Consider the following 25,828-nt stretch of genomic DNA (forward strand, 5'->3'; position numbering starts at 1 on the left):
TACTATACCAATATACATATGTGTTTGTCTGTGTTGTTGCCACATTGTGGGCATGTTGTGGTACTCATAATAGCTCAAAAGCATAATAGTGAGTACTCATGTACCGGCTATCCATTCACTTCCATTGGGGAACCAGGGGTGCAAGCAAGATACTGGTTTGGGACCCTCCTTGCTCAAACAATCCATAGCAATATATTTTTAATGCTGATTATAGATTGCATTGATAGAGTACCTTGGCGTGTGCACAGTCGACCAATAAATGCTCAGCTCCTTGAATTTTGGCATAGTCTAAAAATCTGAATCATATTTTAGGTCTTTTGGAAGTAGGCTTAATACTTGTGTCACATTTAAAGTAAACTGATTGCCTACATCAAGTGGATTAAAGCATTTTGTGGGTCCAAATATGTTTTATGCTATCACAGAACACCATCAGGACTTTGAGAGCATGCAGGTCTATGTGCTGTCATGAAATCACATGTTAGTCCCTCAATACTCCTCTAGGAACATTTTAGTTGGCCAGGTTATATTTATGGGGCCTCTTGGGACCTGCTAGGCCCTAGGCAGGTGCCTAAATCCACCTCTGTGGGGGGACCCTTAGTTGTGAAGTATGGAGCTCTGCATGCTACAGCAACGGCACATCAGAATACATATGTTTGTGGGCAATTCTTTTAAGTGTGACCAGATGTCAGAATGTTTCACTGTTGGACTGTTGAAATAAAGAAAACATTTTTATTTGAAAACGTAAACTTTGTCTGTATATACCAAATTAGCATAATGTATGGTAAATTTACTAACATTACTGTTTCAGATGATTTTAAACTCTTCTGGTTCTGAATGTACTAATCCCAGTCAGATGTAGCGTCCGCTCGCAAGTGGGGGTGGTCTGGCCAGCCCCTGCACTGGATGAGTGGTGCTACATCTGTACTTGGTTGACGTGTTTGCCAGCAGTTGCATACTGCCGAACATGCACACGGATCTTTCAGATCTGTACAGTGCTTCTTTGTGTAAAAGTTAAAGAAAGAGTTAAATATAAAAAAAATATGGATTCCTAAGCATAACAATGGGGGACCTAAGCATAACAGCTGGTTCTAAAAATTTGTGTAGGGTTCCCCTTTATTTAAGGAATCAGCCTTGGGCTCTTAGACCAGTCCTCTTTCCAAAAATATGGAACAGGAAGGATGTAGGTGCCTCCCATATTTTTAAATGTGCCAGGCTCCACTAACAGGGAGGTAATGCCACAGCCAAAATATTTTTTTTCAAGTGGAGCCCATATGCTTCTTTTGGAAAAATGTAAGATGGGGGTGGGGGGTGTTAATGCTATGGGTGCAGGGAGTATTAAAAATGTGGCCTCCTGCTGCGGCATTCCCTTCCTGGCTAGTGGAGCTTGATGCTATTTTCAAAAATATGGGGGTCCCCTATGTCCATTTCCCCCATAGGAACTAGGACTGGTCCATATGATTATTTCACCCTGTGGTAGCATGTATACAGGTGAAACTCGAAAAATTTGAATATTGTGCAAAAGTTCATTTATTTCAGTAATTCGACTTAAAAGGTGAAGCGAAGAAATTATGTAGACTCAATACATGCAAAGTGAGATATTTCAAGTCTTTATTTGTTATAATTTTAATGATTACAGTTTACAGGTTATGAAATCCCCATTCCAAAATCTCAGAAAATTAGAAAATTTACATGAAATCAATAAAAAAGGATTTAAATAATGAAATGTTGGCCCTCTAAAAATTCTAATCATGTATTACTACTCAGTACATGGATTGTGCCCCTTTTGCATGAATTACTGCCTCAATGCAGTGTGGCATAGATGCTATCAGCCTGTGGCACTACTGAGGTGTTATGGAGGACCAGGATGCTTCAATTGCGGCCTTCAGCTCTTCTGCATTGTTTGGTCTCATGTCTCTCATCTTTCTCTTGCCAATGCCCCATAGATTCCCTATGGGATTCAGGTCAGGCGAGTTTACTGGCCAATCCAGCACAGTAATTCCATGTTCATTGAACCAGGTTTTGGCAGTGTGAGCAGGTGCCAAGTCCTGCTGGAAAATTATGTCAGCATCTGATTGTCTGCTGAAGGAAGCATGAAGTGCTCTAAAATGTACTGGTAGATGGCTACTTTGACTCTGTATTTAATAAAGCACAGTGGACCAACATCAGCAGATGACATGGCTTCCCATATCAAAACAGACTGTGGAAACCACACTGGACTTCAAGCATCTTGTATTGTGTGTGAAATGCATCAGAATGCATTGAAATGTGTATTAAACTTGTGAAATGCCCCCAAATGCCATTTTTCATAGTGCACCACCCCCACTATCAACGTCAACCCAAAGCGTGGCGAGCACAGCGTGCCCGCGAGGGGCAGCGGTACGCGTCCTACGACCTTTTCATACCCCCACTATCCACGTCGGCAGGGAGTTGAGAATAGAATAGTGTGGCGAGCGCAGCGAGCCACCGAGCCTGAAGCGTGGCGAGCGCACGCGGATACCTTCACAGCTATACGCGTCCCCTCGCGGGCTTTACAGGTATCCGCGTCCCCTCGCGGGGCTCGCTGCGCTTGCCACGCTTAGGGCTCGGTGGCTCGCTGCGCTTGCCACACTATTCTATTCTCAACTCGACGCCAACGTGGATAGTGGGGGTATGAAAAGGTCGTAGGACGCGTACCGCCGCCCCTCGCGGGCTCGCTGCGCTCGCCACGCTTCGGGTTGACGTTGATAGTGGGGGTGGTGCACTATGAAAAATGGCATTTGGGGGCATTTCACTAGTTTAATACACATTTCAATGCATTCTGATGCATTTCAATGCAAAATCGGGTGCCATCGCATCGGATGCCATCGTATGGCATCCGGTGCGATCGCATACGATTTTTGAGCAAATATGCTCAAAAATCATAATCGGGCGCCATCACTTTGCATCGCATCGGATGCCATCGTATGGCATCCGATGCGATTGCATACGATTTTTGAGCAAAAATGCTCAAAAATCAGTAAAAATCGTATCGCATCGTATGCCATCGTATGCCACTACATATGGCATACGATGGGAGCCATGATACTCCACAAGTACCCTTTCTGATGTTGTTTGTTGTTCAGAATTGACTTGACAAGAGGAATACGACATTTGAAGCCCATGTCCAGGATCCATCTGTGTGTGGTGGCTCAGCCTCAGTCCACTCCTTATGAAGCTCCCCCACACTTTTGAATGGCTTTTTCCTGACAATCCTCTTCAGGTTGAGATCATCCCTGCTGCTTGTGCACCTTTTTCTTTCATGCTTTTCCCTTCCACTCATTGGGCCTTATTCTGGTCGATGCGTAAATTTCGGAATTCTTTAGGATGGCGTTTTTTAGCCGTCTGCGCATGCATAGGCAATGGTATGCGCATGTGCCACGCACGGTCTCCGTACTCGTTCTCACTAATACCGTACAGAAATGTGCACTGCATTCACTCGGAAAATATGGGCGTAATATGGGCGTCATTCGGAAGTACACAGGGGCGTAGTTTCAAAGTGGGCTAAACTGGGTGTAAACATGGGCGTACACGAGGGAGTGCACTAATTCTGGTAGGTGTGCATTCGGATAGAACACCAACTGCAAACGAACCAAAAGGCAGGAAATAAGCGGTCTCCATAAGCAAGTATTGCTTTGCGGACACCACTCGGTCATGCGCTAGGCATTCGGATCGCCCAATTAGTACGGCCGCACCTGAACCAATGTCAGTTGAACACAATACAATCCATTCTTCTACTCATTACTCATTAATTACACTCTTGTCATTGCTTCAATTGGAACCATTGCAGCCTAAATGGACCATTACAAAACACAGGTTGCCTAATTGCATAAGTGTGTCATGTGACAGATTTATGAGTTCAGATAATAGTCGTGAGTTTTGCGGAAATACACTGCATCGGTGCGTACGGCCAGCTTCCAGTCCGTTCAGACGCTGTAAGACCGTGCAGAATATGTGTGTGTCCACCGCACACGCAAGCTTTGGATGTCGTCCGTAAACACACCCTCTTCTTAGAGAGCGAGTCCGTCCGAATGCGGAGGACCTGTGGGCGTTTCTTCTTACAATGTCCGCACAGCGTGGCGTGCGGCCTGCTCCGAAATAATTCGGAAATTTACGCACCAACCAGAATAACCTCCCTTGTGTGAGGCTTTCCTCCTTGTGAAGAGTGTCACTGATGGTTTTCAGGTCAGCAGTCTTCCCCATGATTTCGTGAATTCTACTGAACCATACTGAGAGATTATTTAAAGGCTCAGGAACCCTTTGCAGGTGTTTTGGATTATTTAGCTGATTAGAGTGTGACATTTTGAGTCTACAGTATTGAACCTTTTTACAATATTCAAGTTTTCGGAGATTTTGGATGTGGAGTTTTCATAAACTGTAAGCCATATTCATCATAATTATAGCAAATAAAGGCTTGCAATATCTCACTTTGCATGTAATGATTCTAAATAATATATAAGTTTCACATTTTAGGTTGAATTACTTGAAATAAATGAACTTTTGCATGGCATTCAAATTATGAGTTTCACCTGTACTGCAAAAAGATTGGCTATAGTATAGAAGCCTATGGGACACCACATGGCAGTGGTATTGGTGAGGATGAGTACTGCATACTCTAGCAGAACAAAATAAACACTCTCTGACCAGATGATTTGTGAAGATTTGAACCAGCTAAGGCCTTTGCCATCCAACACACAGAAATTATTCAGGCACACAATCAGAAATCCATGGTCGATGGTATTAAATAAATTATGCTAAAAGATTTAAAAGGATTACAAGTGAACAGTCACAAGTACAAGTGAACACGATTGCACCGTGCGATGCGATGCAGGCTACCGTGGGCATGTCATCGCACAGTACAAAAAGTATGTGCTGCACATACTTTTTCTACTGTACTTGGATCGTATTGCAACCAAATCGCATGTGATTTGATCGTGTGCGATCCGATTAAGTACAAAATGCACGGGAAAAATCTCACTCTGTATGGGCACCTTAATGCTTCCAAGACATACTTGATAATATTTTAACTACACCAAAATATTACATCTAATACTGTATATCTTTATTTTATCCAACTACAGTTGTACGATGTCCACATTTATCATCTCAGCATCAGGGGTACATGAACTGTTCTCATGTGTGGGGAAACTTCAGTTTTCAATCCATCTGCCATTTTGGATGCTTGGAAGGATTTCTTCTTTACGGGAGTGATACAATCCAATGTGTATCATCTGGGAGATGGAGCAGCAACACTCCACATTGTTCAGGTACTGAAATTAATGCACAGAACTTTTAAAAATTGTAAATTTGTATGTATGTATGTGTATATATATATATATATATATATATATATATATATATATATATATATATATATATATATATATATATATAGCAATCCAAAGTCTGCCGGCACTCTATGCCAAACGTAACAACATGCCCCCGGTGCCAGAAATAGATTTTGGATTACTATATATAAATATATATAACATAGAACACCCACCGTGTCTCCCCGCAGGGTGGTGAGATTAAGAGGCGGCACTCCACGGACTTGTGACAATAAATTTTTAGTGGTACATCAAATGGAAGGACAACGTTTCAAGACCACTTGGGGTCTTTTCATCAGGTCCAAAAAAGCAGAATAAGAGGTGTACAGACAATAATCAAACAGTCTTACCATAGCTGCATGTGTAGTCAGCGTCTAACTCACGCTTGACGTGGACACCCCGCACTTCCGGGTTGTTCCGTCAGGTCTGGCACGCCCCATGGGGGAGTGGTGACACCATGTCACTGTGTCCTCCCGTCAGAGCGATGAGCCGGGTGAAAATCAATCTAGTGCAAAAAATAAACAAAAGCGTGCTGTCAGTGTCAAAATGAGAACAAACTGTGTGTGTGCGCTGAGCTAACTCAACATGTGTAGATGTTGGAGTCGCCTATGTGTTGCGGGTAATTAGTGCAAAGATGCCGGTATTTAAACCGGACTGTGTTTTGGCGAGTGACAGAGGGTGAATAAAAATGAATCCAATACATGTGCGTGACATAAATACTGATAAATCATTTAAAAGCGATATGAATAAAGTGAAAAGAAGTAAATGAATATATCATATTACAGTGTTGAGATGCCGTAGGGATGTTGTGGGGACTTAATGCAGCAAAATGCCGCCCATGTGTATGTTTGTACTAACTTTAATTAAGACTATTTTGATTTAGTTATATTGACGCGCTAAAGTGTTAGCTTGCTGAAGTTTAGTTAGAAATTGGCTAATTGCGTATATATGTCCATATATCCTTAAAGGAATGGTTCATTACTCACACAAAGACAAGGGCACATATGTTGTCCCATTTTAGTCTTTGCACTGCTAGTGTTACTGTGTATTGCTGGTCTGCTATATGCGATATGTCTATATAATTTTGGAATGTCCTGTTCCGATGTATGCATATAAGTCATAATTATACATTATCACACATTGAAGCAGAATAGAAAGCTCAGGGTAATACATTATATTATAGAAAAATGTTCCAAGTGAATTTTTCATTTAGTCCATTCGGGGCAATGGTGTTCAGAGTGTGAATCCATTTGGATTCACACTGAGACAGTTTTTTCTGGTGATCCCCACCCCGTATTAAGTTGGGGATGTGATCGATGATTTTACATCGTAGACTGGTTAAGGAATGTCCCATAGTCTTGAGGGTGGACAAAATTGACTGGGTTGTCACGGCATGCTGTGTCCTGCACAATTTGCTCCCCAGAAAAGCCACACAGCAAAGGGCTACAGGCACAGCACTCCAAGAAGAAAAAGATCTGCCAGAGGAGGTAGTGCAGTTATCCTCCTTGCAAACCCCAACACAACACTTCACGAGCCAAACAGGTGAGGGAAGAGTATATGGCCTACTTTAATGGGGAGGGGGCTGTGGATTGGCAGGAGTAATCAATTAGATAGCCAACAAAGTAGACTCACCAATAGGGGCGTGGCCTGGACACTGACGAGGCAAGACGTGCTTCCCATGGGCTCCTGCTTACCCACGCTGCCAGGGCCATATAACAAGCCCACTTTCCGATCCTCCTCTCTGGATCCCTGCCCACAGTGCCCCTGTGCTGCTTGGGACTAGGGGGGCTCGAGCTGCGGAGCCGAGAAGTGCTTTTAAGCTCTCCGGCGGGTTGCGGCCCTGCCTTCCTCCCTAAGCCGGGGGCTGTAGTAACTGGCATCCCCGGCCGCGGCTGTCGCCCGTGCGTCTGGCGCCGGGGGAGGAGCTGCCTACCTTCCGACAGCCAGACACTCACCGGCAGGTCTCCCGATCCAGCGGAGACCCGCTCGCCTCCTCCTCTCCGGTGCCTGGGGGCCGCGAACGCAGGTGGCTTGAGGCTGACGGGGACCCGGCACCATCTCCCGGCGGCCATCTTGGAGCACCCTGCCGCAGCTGGTTGAGCGCTCCTGACACCTGGGCTCCACGCTACAGCGCTGCTCCTGCCTGGGGGACCTCCAGCAGACCCTACACCTTAGAGGGGCTGCCTCCCCTGGGATCTGGTGGACTACTGTGTGCGGTGGGGACGGACTGGCTCCTGTGACTGGCGGCCATCTTGGTACCCCCTGGCCAGGTAATCGCTCTAAACCTCCTTACATAAAACACTAACTTTGTGCTTTGCCTGCCGCCCCCCTCTGAGCCCACCCACCCCTTGCTTCCTCCACAACCCTGGGACACTGTGGGTGTTTTGCTCTCCCTGCATCTACTGTCCCCCCCTCTCCCTCTGGGACCTGGCCGACACGGAGCTGAGCTGGGTGGCCCCGCTGTCCTTGGGACCCCCACTATATCGCAGTGGCCCAGTGAACCCACGGGCGGTGCTTCATCCCTACAGCCTGCGTGGAGGATTCCCGGCCACAAGGGGCCCCATCCGGTCGTTCCCCCCGCAGCACCCCACCAGCTGGGCTATAGGGGTACACAGGGAAAAACTACAGTAAGCTAACTCCTACCCCTGCATGTATACCCAACATCAGGCTAACCTCTGCACAAGCATACTAGCCTCGGCTGCTCAATCCGGACACCTTCCCCACGCCTAACGGATACAGCCGCTGTCACCCTTCACAAACTTTTTATTGTAATTACCTGCGGTTGCAGCCTGGCTGCTCCTGGGAAGATGTTATCCCACAATGTGACACCCTGAGGATACACTATTGGCCTGGAGCCTTGTCAATATTACCCAGCATAACGTAATAATCAACACTCTGCTCTACTACTACTATCCCGACACTCCCTCAACTGTTATATTCTGACATCACATACCTCCCCCATCTCGATCCCAACCATGCCTAAAGGCCAACGTAAACAGGGGAACTCAGACTCCTCTCAGAGCATCAGAAGATTCGCATTCTCAGCAGACAAATCACAAAAAAGATCTACTGCATCAAACCATGAGCAATCGGACTCAGATGAGTCAGACAACTCTCCCCTCACTAGAGGGGACCTCCGCTCCCTACTACGTGAGGTGCAGGAGACCAGACGCTCTGTCCAAGCAGTCCAAGCTGAGGTACGCGAAGCAGTTAATGCCCTCAAAACAGATCTCAATGATCTTGGAGAAAGGACAGGGCACCTGAAGACTACGATAGATGATGTCGTTTCGGCCCAATCTGATCTTACCGCGGACCTTCAAAACTTGAAACAAGAAATGCAATCCATACAGGAACGCCAGGAAGAGCAGGAGAACAGAGCGCGTCGAAATAACCTCCGTATTAGAGGCATCCCCGAAGAAATAGATTCCTCTAAACTAGATGACTACCTCAAAAAACTCTTCACACACCTATCCCCCTCTACCCCAGAAGATCACCTACTCCTAGACAGAGCCCACAGAGCTCTTCGACCTCGCTCACAGGACTCCTCCCAACCCAGGGACGTCATATTACGCTGTCACTACTTTCAGGCTAAAGAAGATATCCTTAGGGAATCCCGAAAACTGCCAAATGTGACGTTCCAGGGCCACTCTCTCCAACTCTATCAAGATATTGCTCCTGCCACCCTGCTCAAACGCAAAGAATTCCAGCCCATAACCACACTTCTAAGAGGAAAAAATATCCGGTACAGATGGGGCTTCCCATTCCGCATTCTAATATGGCATCAAAATAAATTTCTCCCCGCCAAGACCCTGGAAGAAGCCCAACGCCTCCTGTCATCTATGGGTCTGTCTACGCCCTCCCCAACTAATGGTACCGCCCCCAATAGTCAGTCTTCCAGTGCATCTGCACCAGCACGTACCCCTAGAAAATCCCTGAACCGTGATTGGTCGCAAGTCCCCTCCACGGGGATATCTGCCTCTCCTGGACCTCCACCCTGAACTTTCGACCCACGGCTGAGTGTTTCAATCTCACACTGCCAGAAGGACGTAACACAATGTTGAGCAGACATAAAAGTCTATTTGGTATGTTGCCTGTCTTGTTACACTGCCCCAGCATTAGAGTTTATCGTCTACAGTGCCTTTCTGTTAAACACTGGTCGGAATGCTGGTCAGTAGTTATGTTCAGTTATTTTTTGCCTACTATATATACATTGCTTAGTTGTAGCTAAATTATTGCTTCATCACCAGTTAGTTAAATGTTATTACTTATTAATGGCTCCGGGCCAGAATTAGATTTTCTGGCCTAACAGTTCACCATGCCCCTGGGCTGCCCAGGCCTTGCCCCCCTAGATGGGCTATCTGCCCAGGACCGGTCTCAGTCACGTAGTGACTACCCCTCAGTTTCCCCTGACCGGCAAAACAGAACAGTAGCTTCTCTTCCTGGTCTTCCACTTCCCTTAGTCCTCATTTTACCCCTGGATGTTTATTTTTGGTTCTTCCCCTTCTCCCCTCTCCCCAGTTTTAGGGTCATTTATACTATGTTGTGTTGTATTGGCTTCTACGTGCACACTGTTTATCTCTCCCCCCTAACCCAATGCTGCAGCGGGATATTCCAGAGGAGGATCCGTGGCGGTCAACCACAACTTCAGCCATGACCTTTAAAATATACTCTCAAAACGTCAAAGGTTTGAACAGCCCCTCCAAACGCACTAAACTCTACATGTCACTTAAACGCTCTAAGAGCGATCTTGTATTTCTACAAGAAACTCATTTCAAAAAATCCCTACACCCAGAACTAAAATCTAAACTATACCCCCTCACCTTCCAAGCATGTGATTCTTCCCAGAAGAAACGTGGGGTCTCAATCCTACTAGCCTCCCACCTTACATTTGTTCAGGACAACCTATATGCAGACAAAGAGGGTCGCTGGCTTATTTTGGTAGGGAAGATTAACCAGACCTTGTGCACGCTAGTTAATGTCTATGCCCCCAATCAAAATCAAGCATGATTTTTTTTAAAAAGTCGATGCCCTACTGTCTAAATACGCCCAAGGGGCCATAGTTATGGCGGGTGACTTTAACGAGGTATTAGATATTAGTCTAGATCGCTCCTCTGCCCCTGACAAGCCTATACCAAGATCTCTATCCCCTGGCTCTAGGTCCTTACTTTTTCTCCTTAAACGACATCTATTTTTTGACTCCTTTAGACTCATTGACCCCTCAGCAAGGGATTATACATACTATTCTTCAATGCATAAAACTTACTCAAGGATAGATATGATCCTACTAAGCAGAGATCTCTCGCTTAAAATCACCTCAGCTGATATACATCCTATGATATGGTCGGATCATAATCCCATTACTGCTGAACTCGCTTTGATTGCTACACGCCCTCCCCCAACTGCCTGGAGAATAAATGATTCGCTTCTACACAACCCTCTATACACAGACCAAATCAGGATCTACCTACTAGACTACTTCCAACTTAATGAATCCCCTGATATATCACCACAGACTTTATGGGAGGCTCACAAAGCAGTTCTACGAGGGCACCTCGTTAGTATGGCCTCTAGACACAGGAAACTTACTGAATCCCACCTGACCTCACTAACGTCTAAACTACATTCCCTTGAATTGCAACACAAATTATCCCCATCCCCATCCCTTTTGGAATTATTAAACAAGGCCAAATTAGATCTCTCTACATTCCTTTCAGAACGCACAGCCAAATCACTTCAGAAATTAAATCAGATCTTCTATGAAAAAGGAGACAAAGCCGACAAGCTCCTTGCCTCTAGACTCAGAACTAAAAGCTCACGTAATAATATCTTAGCCATTAAAAATAGGGCAGGAGAAATATCTTACTCCCCCAACACTATAAATAAGGAATTTCAATCATTCTATTCTAACCTCTACAATCTGCACAAGAACACAGCAGATATTAGACACACCGATGAAGCGATTGACACATTTCTCCAGAAAGCCAACCTCCCGTGCCTCTCTGAACAAGCGTCCCTCCAATTAAACAAAGACATCTCCGAAGACGAGATCGCTAACGTCTTGAAGTCCCTGAAACCGTCAAAGGCTCCAGGCCCCGATGGTTTTTCAGCTTCTTACTATAAGAAATTTGCCCACATCTTACTGCCCCGCCTTAAGACTTTATTTAACGCTGTACTACATGGCTCCCAGTTCCCCAAATCTATGCTAGAGGCTAAAATAATTATCATTCACAAAGAAGGTAAGGACCCCCAAGACTGTGCAAGCTATAGACCAATTTCACTGCTAAATGTAGATATTAAGATCTACGCCAAAATCCTAGCCACTCGCCTGAATGGTGTTCTCCCTGATCTGGTCCACTATGATCAAGTTGGTTTCATACCAGGAAGACAGGCCAGGGATAACACTAGGCGCACAATAGATCTTATTCAGATTCTAAATCAAAGACAGTCCCCCGCTCTCGTCCTAGCCCTTGACGCTGAGAAAGCGTTCGATCGCAACTCATGGCCTTTCTTATTTAAAACCCTGCAAACTTTCGGCATAACAGCAGAATTTTTGTCAGCAATATCAGCCCTATATTCCTCCCCAACAGCGAGAGTTTTGACTAATGGTACCCTCTCTGACCCATTTCCGCTAACTAACGGCACGAGACAAGGATGCCCAATATCCCCTCTCGTGTTTGCCCTGGTGATTGAGCCTCTCGCGGCCATGATCCGACGGTCAGACGACATACGTGGGGTAGAGGTTGGGTCCCATGACTTTAAAATCTTGCTTTTTGCGGACGATGTCTTATTGACACTCACACATCCCTAATCTTCCCTACCTGCACTGTATGATATTATAAATGACTATGGCCACCTCTCTGGCTATAAGATCAACTTTTCTAAATCTGAAGCTTTGTCTCTACATATCCCCTGTGATTTAAAGTCATCTCTTGCTTTTACATTCCACTTTAAATGGCAACCCCGTAAAATTAATTATTTGGGCATATATATTACCACACGCTATGAACATCTCTATGCAGAAAATTACCCCCGTCTCCTAAATAAACTCAATCAGGACCTTAAACTCTGGAGAACCTATATTATCTCATGGCTGGGTAGGATTGTGACCACAAAAATGACAATCCTGCCACAGCTTCTATACCTATTCCAGACACTTCCTATACGAGTCCCAGAGAAGGTATTACGGGAAATTCAAACATCCTTATCCAGATTTATATGGAATGATAAACCCCCAAGGCTAGCCTTCAACACACTCAAACTATCCAGATCGTCGGGGGGTCGAGGATTACCTGACATCAAGTCCTACTACTTAGCATGTCACCTAAGCCAAATAGCTGCTTCATTTGCGCCACTGGGATCTCTTGCATGGATAGACTTAGAATCTTTGGCACTGGGAATCCGCTCCCTCGCCTCAGTGTGGGGATTGGCAAAAACAGCTAGACAGTCCATCCGTAACCTGCTTCCTCCCTTAGATTCTCCCTCACTCTCTGGAACCACGCCTCCCCTAAGTATGGCCTCTCTTCCCCCCCTTCCCCTATCACTCCCCTATGGGATAATCCAGACTTCCCACCGGGTTGTTCTCCCAAACAATTTAAATCATGGTCTAGAGTGGGCATCAAATTAGTATCAGACCTCTATGTTAAGGATTCACTAGCCTCCCTGGATGACCTTAAATCTAACACACAAAGCTTGGGCTATTCGCACAGGATCCTCATCTATGAGAGGCAGAAGGGTGGACCCCCAGTAGGTACAGTGACTGAAGAGATGTCAATTGTTGTCGGAGGTGTGCTACCACTGGACATAAAGATTTAGAACATGTATAATAAAGAAAAAGTATGTCCGTGTGTGATGCACCTGCTAGAACTCACACGAATAAAAAATAACTTTTATTAGTCATATTTAAGAAAGCGAAATATAAAAAAACACATACAACAAATACACACTGTGTTAAAAAACGGTGGCTCTCTGATCTCATAAACGGTAGAACTATACCAAAGTTCAAATACAGGAATGGGGGGCCGTGTTGTCCTTATAGTGTGGTAAAGTGCCACTGTGTTATGTCATAGGGTGGTTGGCCACAGTCCCTAGATAGAAGCGCACTGATGAGTAATCCTAAACAAAATAGAATCCTAAAAAAATTTTTAGGACATGTTTTAGGACAAATAGTGTTTCAGGTATTCAATAGTGGTGTGTTGGAGTCTGCCTGGACTGCTGTTAACCACAATAAGTATGTCGACACGGATGTCATAGGTTAAAGGGATGTCTCCTCCCGAACAAAAATACAGGCTAGTAATAATCACAGTGTACTAGGTCTATAGGCGCCTGTCACTGTTAAGCCTAGTAGGGGGTGACTCTTATATATCTCAATATCAGCATGTGCCGACACAGATGTCGTCACCTAAGGTGTGTCCCTTCCCAAACAAATATATATATAGGCTGGTGATTATTTCTGCGCACTGGATATATATAGGCGCTTGTCACCAGTAAGCCTAGTTATGGGTGGCCACCTGAGGTGTATATTATCAGTGATGATTTACAGTAAAATAGTCACCTAAAATAGCCAGAAAAGCTTGATCTCCTAAATTCTAGCAGAGAATTAATGCTCAGTCTCTTTAATTACCCGCAACAACGGGAGTCATATATAGAGATTGGCTGGTGAATATATCAACTGACATGTCGACATTATGTGTCAGTACTCGTACGGCAGGTAGATAATGGATATATATCCAGTAATTGAATGGCAGGTGGGTGGTTGACCGATGTCCAAATATATGGCGAGTAATATTCTGCCTGAAATACTGTGTGCCACAATTTGTAGTCCTGATAGATATAGACAAGGCAGGTAGTTACTTATAGGGATGTCGACTTCCAAACAAATATTTATTATCAGGCTGGTGATACTCATATAGCGCTAAATAGGTATGCGCCTGTCACCAGTAAGCCTAGTTTGGAGTGACAGCCTAAGATGTGAACTCTCAATAGTAATTTGACTCGGAACCCCTTTAGGAGTAACAGAAAATAGACACAATTTTTCAATCTCTCAATTACCCGAAAACGGGAATAGTATGGAGACTGGTGGTAATAATATTGTGGTAATCGCTCATGGGGATGAATCAAATTTCATCTCTGCAGAGTGAGGTTAATATAGTAGTCAGGTAGTCTAGTTATCAGGTGTTCGTGGACACAGTAGGTGAAAAGTCGACACTGGGTGTCAGCAGTTTGTTGGCAGACAAAGAAATTTTTTTTTAATAAAGATTTTAATAATTTTTAGCAGTAAATGAGAAACACTAGGTCCTGCATACCATTAAGATAGTATAACCGGTACACGATCGGTTCTAATGGTATAAAGACCAATATACAAATAACATGTACACCATATATTGAGCTGTCACAGCAGGTAATGCAATTTACCTCAAATGACAGAGTCACTATATAGGTTGGTTCACGTGTGTATAACAATATGTTGAAGCTGTATAGAGGAAGTGTTCCAAAACCCTTAATGCGGGTAATGGGAGTAATGTGATATTCTGCCCCAAAGACAAGTGGTGAATGTCAGATGGGTGGGAAACAATTTTCTACAAAACTTCCTCCGTGAGCTGGTACCTAGCGACTCAGAGGTAACTGCCGCTGCGCAGTAGCAAGCGTGAGGCTGTCCTCACACTATCTGTCAGTGCGCATCTAATAGGGCTTCCTGTAAATAAAAATACATCAATCAAAATACATCCTAGTAAATGTAAGGATCAGAGAGCGACACCGCTAGCCGGCGCACGCTTTGCAAACAGCTTTGGTTGGCCTTGAAAAAGCTGTTTCTTAAATATGACTAATAAAAGTTATTTTTTATTCGTGTGAGTTCTAGCAGGTGCATCACACACGGACATACTTTTTCTTTATTATACATGACCTTAAATCTAAATTCCCTTCACTGGCACCCCTCTTTTATGAGTACTTTCAGATTCGCCATTTCATCAATTCACTTTACCATAACAGACCATATGAGACCCCTACCCCTTTCGAGAGAGAGTGTAAAGAGAACCCGACGAGAAGGGGGACGATATCCCAAATATACTCTATTCTGATAAAAACTACAGCCCCCGAGCGCACCCGCCACGAGCTGGAGTGGGAGAGGGATCTCGGCCCCCCCCCCGGACAACGGGTGTTGGGGTGAGGTAAGAGAGGCTATCGCCAAGAGCTCAATCTTCACACGCATTCAAGAAACCTCCTATAAACTGTATTATAGGTGGTATTACACCCCTGATAAATTATCTAAAATCTTTCCCTCGGCCACCCCGGTATGCTGGAGAGGCTGCGGGAGGAGAGGAACACTAATCCACATTTGGTGGTCTTGCCCTGTCATAGTCACCTTCTGGTCCCAGGTTCTGGACCTGTTGAGGTCTCTCTCTGGTATAGTGGTTGCCCTGGACCCATGGTCCTTTTTGCTAGCCCGTCCCTTCCCGAATGTAGACCCTCACATGAACAAACTCTTCTCTCACGTGCTAGCTGCTGCAAGATCCCTTATAGCAAAAAATTGGAAAGCACCCTCTCCCCTCTCTCTACAGGCACTAAATAACTATATCGGATATATAGCAAATATGGAAAAGATTAGCTATTATCTCCACGACTGCCCCCAAAAATTCAACTCTAGCAAACCTCCCCACCCCCAACTGCGTGCCATAACCAGCACAGGAGCCGTCGACGCCCTTTTGACGTTCCACCCTAGGATCCTCCCCAGTTCCCCTAGTCTCTGCTGCTGGACGCCCTCCCATCTGCATACCCCCTTACACAAAGCCCCCATCTATTCTCGCATATAGTATATCTCCGTGAACACTATACATCGTGGCTTCCGAACCTCCCAGAACCTACGAAGCCACCCCACACCTGTTAACTGTTTTCATCCAAGACCTGACCCTCCCCTCCACCCTTTTTTCTTTTCTTCCCCCCCCACCCTTACTTTACTAGACAGTACCTTTGTTGTATTGTTGTATTGAAATGTAAGAGCTATCTGCGTATAGCTATGCAAATTCCTATATGCATATTGTTAACCTGGCTCTATTTGTCTAAATAAAGAGTTTAAAAAAAAAGTAGACTCACCAATGCAGACTGCGAATTATCCTCCTCATGCGCCGTGACTTCTTGGTTATCATGTTCAACCATCAGGACTACTCCTGTCCTCATCGACTCCTGGCTGAGGGTGAACGTCAACCTGTCGTAATACCAGAGCGATGTTTGATACATCTCGTCGACTCCAGCACCAGACTTCTTTGCAGCCTCCACCTTCTTGTGTTCTTTCAAGAAAACCGTCCGCAGATTCTGGATGCGTTCCGCACCCATTCTACGTTGGCCTCTGTGTGAAATGGGAGACTGTACCGAGCCAAGTCCTCCAAGGCTTGATTTCTTTTCATTTTATTCGAATACTCCTTGGACTTGGTTCGCTACAGGCATTCATGGGAACGATACTTCTCTATGAACCCTTCCAAAAATTCCTGTTCTTTTGCATTGGACATTGGGACTGTAAAAAGATAAAACCATTAGTTATTATAGTTATAGCCATGTTTTGTTTTATTTTAAATTTTTATAGTTATAGTTACCAATTTACCTTGTTCATATGTTTTAAGTCTTTAAAATGTTAATAAACTTTCATGAAAACCACTATACATTTTATTGTGCAGATTGCTATTCACACAAACAGGTGAATGGGGCTTAGCAGAGAGGAGTGCATGGAATACTTCAATGGTGGGCAATGGTTTTATATATATATATATATATATATATATATATATATATATATATACACACACACACACACACACGTGAATGGGGCCTAGCAGAGAGGAGTGCATGGAATACTTCAATGGTGGGCAATGGTTATATATACACACACACACACAGGTGAATGGGGCCTAGCAGAGAGGAGTGCATGGAATACTTCAATGGTGGGCAATGGTTCTATATACACACACACACACACACACACACACACAGGTGAATGGGGCCTAGCAGAGAGGAGTGCATTGAATACTTCAATGGTGGACAATGGTTATATATATATATATACACACATGGGGCCCACGCGAGCAAACAGTGACATGGTCAGGTGCACGGTTGACAAACCAGTGCTCTATACACACTATATACATTGGTGGCAACAGTGGGCATGCATAGGAGAGCATTGGGAGTGCAAACATACCAGGTTCTTGTTCTGGGAGATAAGACAAGGAGAGTCCAACTGCTGCGCCAGCACTGTTTGCTATGTGGAAAAACATGGCGCCGGGGGAGTTTGTAGGAAATACCACTCAAATAGGCTGGATCAAACGACGGACGCACCGACGGACGGCCGACGGAAGGCGGCAAAAAACACTCACGATCTGCATGCGATTGAGGGTCGGCCGGCCTGGGATTGACGGATCCTACCTGCAGCACGTAGGACCAAAGATGCGACCAAACGAGTGGCGTGTACGCGCATCGGATCGGAATCGGATCAAAAAAATGTCAAAAAAGCCCAAAAGTACATACAATCTGCATACAACCGGTCGGAATTGGATCTAAATTGACAGAATCGGGCCATAGTAGTCCTGGTGTGTACCAGGCATAATGGACAGAAGTTTTCAAGGAAAACAACCAATGATGCCTGTACTCAATCTGCTCATGCTTGAATCTCTTGCCATCATTTCTTACAAAACTATATTACCTTCAGAAGTGTGGGTCTTTATTAAGGGAATACTTTCCAAATAATATTTATGGGATTTCCCTCCAAAATACATACCCATTTTTGGGAGATTTCTGTGGGGTCCACCCCAAACAAACATTAAGGATCCTCTCAAAATTAACTGAAGATGATTTTAACCACCTGTTTTTCTTTTTTTTCATTAGCATCATGTGGAAAAATGTCTTGCAGTGGTCATGGAGAATGCATTGAGACTATCAATAATTACACTTGTGCTTGTGATGAAGGGTTCTATGGATCTCAGTGTGAACATGGTGAGGCTTTCTTATCATCATTATTCCTTATTATACTGCTTATTGTACTTCCATGGAAATACTAAAAATAATGAAACACATAAACAAACTGATTTGTATATGCAATCAGGTGTACAGCAGGTAGTGCTGCTAGTTAAATCTGAAAATGAAGTAAGTGCCCAGGAACAAGAATGTCCTTGATAAAATCTACTAAATAAGATAAAGGTCTCCCATAACTATAACAATTCTCTAAAATAACAAGATTGTGGCACTGCTGATGGCTGCCCAGGCACTGTTCAGCTTGGTGGGTATGTGCTCCCTATTTGATAACTGTACTGTCTCTGCTTAATGTTACCTACCTGGCTGCTGCAGTGACCAGTGGCACAGCTGATGGCTGCCTATGCGCTGTGCAGCTCAGCGAGCAGGTGGAGCAGATGTAACATATTCAGAGAGAGTTAAATTTGGGTGGAGTGTGTTTATTTATTTATTTACAGTTTCTTATATAGCGCAGCAGATTCCATTGTGCTTTACAATGGTAGACAGTGATAAAACAAACTGGGTAACGACAGACAGACTTGGAGGTTAGAGGGCCCTGCTGCAAGCTTACAATCTATAGGGATATATGAGGGAAACACAATGACAGGCATCAGTAATAGCATAGCAGTCCCACCAAGTTACAAGTCCAGAAGGGAAGCTATATAATACATAAGTTCCTCAGAGGGTTATGCGTGTAGAACTTAACTATGATAGACTTGCCTGAAGAGGTGAGTTTTCAGGGAACGCTTGAAAGTTTGGAGCCTAGTGGAGAGTCTTATTATGCGTGGAAGGGCATTCCATAAGATGGGATGAAAGTCCTGTAATAGTGAATGGGAGCTAGTGATCCGTGCAGAAGAGAGACGCAGATCTTGTGCAGAGCGGAGTGGTCGAGATGGGAGATATTTTGTGATAAGTAAAGAGATATAAGCTGGTGCAGTATGATTAATAGCTATATATGCGAGTAGAAGTGTTTTATATTGAATACGGTAAGATACAGGCAACCAATGAAGGGACTGGCAGAGGGGATCAGCAGATGATGAGCATCTTGCAAGGAAGATCAACCTAGCAGCAGCATTTAAAATGGATTGCAGTGGCGAGAGTCTGTTCTTGGGAAGACCAGTTAGGAGACTATTGCAATAATCAATGCGGGATATAATGAGTGCATGTATAAGAGATTTGGTAGTGTATTGTGTGAGATACGGTCATATTTTGGATATGTTTTTTAGATGCATGTAACATGATTTTGAGACAGATTGAATGTGGGGAAGAAAGGACAGTTCAGAGTCGAGGATGACCACTAAGCAATGAGCTTGTGGGGTAGGGTGGATTGTCGAGTTGTCAACAGCGATGGAGATGTCAGGATGGTAACTGTTCTTAGTTGGCGGGAATATCAGTAATTCTGTTTTGGAAATATTAAGTTTGAGTTGGCAAGAAGACATCCAAGATGAGATGGCAGATAGACATTCAGAGACTCAGCCCAAAACCACTGGTGACAACTCTGGGGTTGTATCATTAAGACCTAGGGAGTGTAGTGTTTGTAAGAGAAGAGTGTGATCCACAGTATCAAATGCAGCAGAAATATCTAGAAGAATAAGTAGTGAGCAATGGCCTTTAGACTTAGCAGTTACCAGATCATTCACCACTTTAGTCAGTGCTGTCTCAGTGGAGTGTTGAGAGCGAAAGCCTAACTGAAGTGGGTCTAATAGGGTGTGAAAGTTAAGAAAGTGTGTGAGGCGAGAGTAGACAAGTCTCTCAAGTAGCTTGGAGAGGCATGGGAGCTGAGAGATAGGACGGTAGTCAGAGACAGAGCTAGGGTCAGAATTGTGTTGTGGTTTTTTTAGAATGTGAGTAATCACTGCATGTTTGAGCAGATAAGGAACAGTACCAGAAGCAAGAGAGAGATTCCAGATTTTAGTTAAGGTTGGAATAAGGAAATGGGCACTGCCTTTGAATAAACAGATGATAGAAGTCCTATTTCACCTCTAGAATCTGTCAGGGGAGCTCAGCGTGCCCAGCACTACTCATAAATGCAGATTTCAAGAGCACTGGCACACTGTGCGCCTACCTCTGGACAACAAACATGTGACCTCTGGACAATGAGCATATAATCCCCTGGGCATAAAAAGCATATAACTCCCTAAGCAATGAGCATATAACCCCCTGGGCAATGAGCATGTAACTCCCTTGGCAACAAGCATGGAAACCCAGGGCAATGAGCAGATAATCCCAAGGAGCATATTACACCTGGCAAGGAGCATGTAACTCCCATGGCAATATGCACAAAACCCCTGGTAATAGCATGTAACACCTGGCAATGATCATGTAACCCCCAGGCAACAAACATGTAATAAAGTCTTAGACACTAGAGAAGGTGCTGATCTTAAAAATATGTATGCTAGCACTACAGAGGAGGTATGCCAGCCTACAAATAACCAAAAGTTGATAACAAAAACCAGGGGGGGGAGCAAAATGTATAATTACATGTGTGTATCGTTGAGAAAGCTGGCGCCACCAGAAGAAGGTGCAGAAAGCTGCATCTTTTACCATGAAACCCTGGCAGCAAGTAATTGGAAGCCTTTGTTAGGTATCGGGTGTTACCCCGCAGCCGGGACTGCTGTTCAGGACAGCCACGGCAAAACCCTATTCTGACTCTGTTGTACCCCCCAGGCTGGGTGACCGACTCCTGCAGGTGTTCTAGTCTTCGCCTGTAGCCGTCACGTTTGGAAGGGTGAGTTAAGCCCGCCCTAACTCCGGTACAGCCAGGTGTTACGTATAAACAAGAAGCCGGGGACCCCCCCAGGGTACAGTCAACAGGAAAACTAACTAAGGAACCTAACTAAAGTTTAACCAAATGGCGACTAGCCAGGCCCTGGCTAATGCTCCTATGCGCCAGCGACCTGGTCGCTACGACTTTGTGATACCCGTCGCAAACACAATAAACCAAACAAGAGGAGCACAAATACCATAAAGAAGAACCGGAGAAAGAGATACCCCGTGGGAACGGGGGCAGGAGGGTAAGCCTGCTAGGCCCAAAAATAAACAAAGACTAGCCTAACCGGCTGAAAATAACTGATCAATGAAAGAAATGAATACAAGAACAAAGCACAACCCCCTGCTGGGGTAACTCACAGAACCAGGGGTATCGAGGGAACAGCGTTCCACTGGGAAGATTCACAAGGAACACAGGAAGAAGCTCAGGCAGGTGGATAGAGTCAGGCAGAAGCTATCACCAGCAGGGAAGTGCTGGGTTGACTCCCTTAAATGAGACTGGGGAACAAATCAGCAGTGACGCCCTGCCCTGACAGAATTAGCTGACCCCACGGACACCTGCGGTCCATTTATAATCTTTCCCTAAGGAGACCGTCCTAATCACCTGCCCGGCGGCGTCCTTTGTTGCTAGGCAACGACGCCGCCGTGAGCAGGAAGCTCCCTGGCCGCCCACCGGAGTCCCAGGTTGCTGGGAGATGCAGGGCTGGGGGACGGAAGCTGCGTCCATCTGCCGTGTCCTCCGGCGTCCTAGGTTGCTTAGCAACCTGACGTCAGACCCGGCAGGAAGGGCGGCTGGACGGAAGCGCCGCTATACGTAACACCTGGCTGTACCGGAGTTAGGGCGGGCTTAACTCGCCCTTCCAAACGTGATGGCTACAGGCGAAGACTAGAACACCTGCAGGAGTCGGTCACCCAGCCTGGGGGGGTACAACAGAGTCAGAATAGGGTTTTGCCCTGGCTGTCCTGAACAGCAGTCCCGGCTGCGGGGTAACACCCGATACCTAACATTATCACCAGCCCTACATATATATAAAAAAAAAAAAGATTTTTTTGTATTTGGTAGATAGTGCCTTGTGTGTGGTTATATTTTGTTATTGTTTACCTCCTGTGGTTTCTTCATCAGTATGAACCCTACTCCTGAGGCTCAGGGGCAGGCGTTCGTCATTCAGCTGCAAAACTTGACACAGATGGTTCAGAATTTATCCCTCAGGGTGATGTCCCAGGAGGATGGGGCATGGGGAAACCTCCAGCCGCCATCAGAACCTAAGGTGAATCTCCCCGACCGGTTTTCAGGGAACCGGAAGGATTTTTTCAATTTTAGAGAGAGTTGCAAACTCTACTTTAGGCTTCGACCCCGGTCTTCCGGGTCAGAACAACAACAGATAGGCTTAATCATGTCCTTATTACAAGGAGATCCCCAAACTTGGGTGTTCGGTTTAAAACCTGATGATCCCGCTTTGCGCTCAGTTGATGCATTCTTTAAGACATTAGGGCTCCTGTACGATGACCCAGACAGAGAAGCATCTGCCGAGAGTATGTGCCCACAGAAGACAAGGAGGAGCCAATGAAAGTGGGTGCATCCAATATCTCTCCAGATGAGAGAGCCCGCAGGATAAGTACCGGCTTATGTATTTATTGCGGGAATAGGGGGCATTACCTGCGCAACTGTCCCAAAAAGTCGGGAAACGCCAAAACCAAGTGAATACTGAGGGGATTCACTTGGGTTCACAACTTATCACCCCTCACAATGCTCTATTAGTTCATGCTGAGATTCAAGTAGGGAAGTCCAAGATGTCAGTAACAGCCTTCATTGACAGCGGTGCAGCGGGAAATTTTTTAGACATTCAGTTTGCTGAGAAGTTGGGTATTCCTCGGTTACCTCTGGAAAAGTCTATAATTATGCGGGGCTTAGACGGCAGTCCATTAGCCAATGGGGTGGTTCTGCTTCAAACTCCACTGGTATCTTTAGGCATCGGCATTTTGCATACAGAGATCATATTCTTCTTATTAATTTCTTGTGCAGCAATTCCTCTCGTACTGGGTCATCCTTGGCTTAGAGTACATAACCCACAGGTTGATTGGCCGACAGGAGAGATTGTGCGATGGAGCGATAATTGCTCAATCAACTGTCTTGAGCGGCTACGGTTGGGGGCGATGGACTCCTTGGAAGGGGTACCAGTTTGTTATGCTGACTTTGCAGATGTCTTTTCTAAAGGCGAAGCGGATGTGCTACCCCCCCATCGCCCATACGATTGCGCCATCAAGTTAATTCCCAATGCGAAATATCCCAAGGCCAGATTACACTCATTGTCGGAACCAGAGACACAGGCCATGAGTACGTATATTCAGGAGAACCTAACCAAGGGGTTCATCTGCTCCTCAAAGTCCCCCTTAAGTGCAGGGGTTTTTTTTGTTTAAAAAAAAGATGGATTGTTAAGACCCTGTATAGATTACAGGGCACTCAATAAAATCACCATCAAAAACACGAATCCTTTACCGTTAATTTCTGTGCTGTTTGATCAGCTTCGCACTGCCAAGATCTTCTCTAAGATCGACCTGCAGGGTGCGTATAACCTCGTCCGCATCAAGGCCGGCGACGAGTGGAAGACCGACTTTAGTACTCAAACGGGGCACTACGAGTACCTTGTAATGCCTTTCGGCCTGTCTTCCAAGATTTTATTAATGACGTCCGGAGGGACTTCTTGGGAGTCTTTGCGGTAGTTTATCTGGACGACATTCTGATTTACTCTAGGTCGTTAGAAGAGCATCGCGACCAGGTTCGACTAGTTCTTCAAAGGCTCAGAGAGAATCGCCTCTTTGCCAAACCCGAAAAATTTGAAATTTCCAAGGTCTCTTTTTAGGATACATAATATCTCCCGAAGGCTTCTGCATGGAACCTAAAAAACTGCAAGCCGTCTTGGACTGGGTCAAGCCCACAACCCTCAAGGCTGTCCAGAGATTTTTAGGGTTCGCAAACTATTATAGGTGGTTTATCTGCTCTTTTTCAGACTTGGTAGCCCCTATAGTGGCCCTCACCAAGAAGGACGCAGACCCTTCCCAGTGGCCTCCACAGGCAGAACAAGCATTTGCTGCTCTAAAGCAGGCCTTCGTGTCCGCTCCCATCTTGAGACATCCCGACCCCCAACTACCTTTTGTGGTCGAGGTCGATGCATCAGAGGTGGGGGCAGGAGCAGTTTTATCTCAACAAGATTCCAAGTCCTCATGCCTTTTCCCTTGTGCCTATATGTCCCGCAAATTCTCGTCCGCAGAAGTCAACTACGATGTTGGGAACCGAGAGTTGCTGGCCATTAAATGGGCCTTCGAGGAATGGAGGCATTGGTTGGAAGGGGCCAACCACCAGGTCCTGGTAATTATGGATCACAAAAATCTGCAGTACTTAGAGTCGGCCAAACGCCTGAATGCCCGACAAGCCCGGTGGGCATTATTCTTCACCCGTTTTAATTTCGTTATTTCTTACAGACCTGGATCAAAGAATGTTAGGGCAGACGCAGCTTTTTTCCTAAGCAGGAATTACGGGAGCCTTCTCTGCCCATTCTCCCAGCGTCTGTCATTAATTTTGGGATTACTCAGACTCTCAAAGACCTGCTCCTTCAGGTCCAGGATCAAGCACCCGGGCAAATACCTGCCGGTTGTTTATTTGTTCCGCAGCTTTTGAGAAGGCGAGTTTTGGATGAGTTCCATGACAGTCAAATTGCAGGACATCCTGGCATTAAAAAAACCCTGAGACTTCTCTCTCGGTGCGTCTGGTGGCTGGACATAATTTCTGATGCCAAGGAATACGTCCAGTCGTGTCCCCAGTGTGCTAGACATAAAGTTCCCAGAGTGTCACCCACAAGGCAACTTATTCCCTTGGCCATTCCTTCCAGACCATGGTCTCATATTGCCATGGATTTTGTGGTTGACCTGCCTCTGTCATCGGGGTTCCGGGTAATCTGGGTAATTATCGATAGGTTCAGTAAGATGGCCCACTTTGTCCCTTTGCCTCAGTTGCCTTCGGCCAGTAATTGGCCAAATTATTTTTGCTTCATATTTTCAAACTCCATGGTCTGCCGACTGATATCGTTTCTAATCGAGGCCCGCAATTCATTGCCCGGTTCTGGAAACTCTTTTGTAAGGCGTTAAAGATTAAACTGAGTTTGACCTCCGCCTATCATCCTCAATCAAATGGGCAAACGGAACGCCTTAATCAGTCCTTGAAGCAATATTTGCGTCTTTTTGTCTCTAAGACACAAAATGATTGGTCGGATTTCCTCCCCATTGCCAAATTCGCCTATAATAATTCTCACCACTCAGCTACGGAAGCTTCTCCTTTTCTAGCCAATTATGGCTTTCATCCGAAGGCCAGTGCACTCGGTCCAGAAGGGCCTGTGGTTCTATCTTCCACCACGACCAGGCTAAGGGCCATCTGGAAAGAGGTGCACCTTGCCCTTAAAACGGCTGCTCTTCGGGAGAAGTGTTTCTCCGCCTTGGACTATCAGCGGCTTCCTCAGGAGCACACACCTCACACCTCCTGAGGAAGCCGCTGATAGTCCAAGTCGGAGAAACGCGTAGAGGATAAGGATTGGGGAGAGAAGCTGCTGCCCCACAAAGCCACCACACCATCCCAGCTAGAACTGCACAAAACATTCAGCTGTCGGAGAAGGTTGGTTGGAGACTGCAGACTGGACTCCGTTTTTTGCCCATCTGGATAAAAACTTAAGTATTCA

The 25,828-nt window shown here is 45.4% G+C and overlaps 1 protein-coding gene across 1 annotated transcript in view; it reads left to right on the plus strand.

Annotated features, from left to right (window-relative positions):
* The window catches only part of LOC146026207 (L-selectin-like), a 237,071-nt gene that overhangs the window by 95,747 nt on the left and 115,496 nt on the right, over positions 1–25,828 (plus strand). Inside the window, exons 5-6 of the mRNA XM_083156666.1 lie at positions 5,097–5,282; positions 18,210–18,317. Of these exons, the coding sequence (XP_083012792.1) occupies positions 5,097–5,282; positions 18,210–18,317 (294 nt within the window). The remainder of the gene's footprint in view (positions 1–5,096; positions 5,283–18,209; positions 18,318–25,828) is intronic.

The sequence above is a fragment of the Crinia signifera genome, chromosome 8 (genome assembly GCF_055691185.1).
Source record: "Crinia signifera chromosome 8, ASM5569118v1, whole genome shotgun sequence".
Taxonomy (NCBI): Eukaryota; Metazoa; Chordata; class Amphibia; order Anura; family Myobatrachidae; genus Crinia; species Crinia signifera.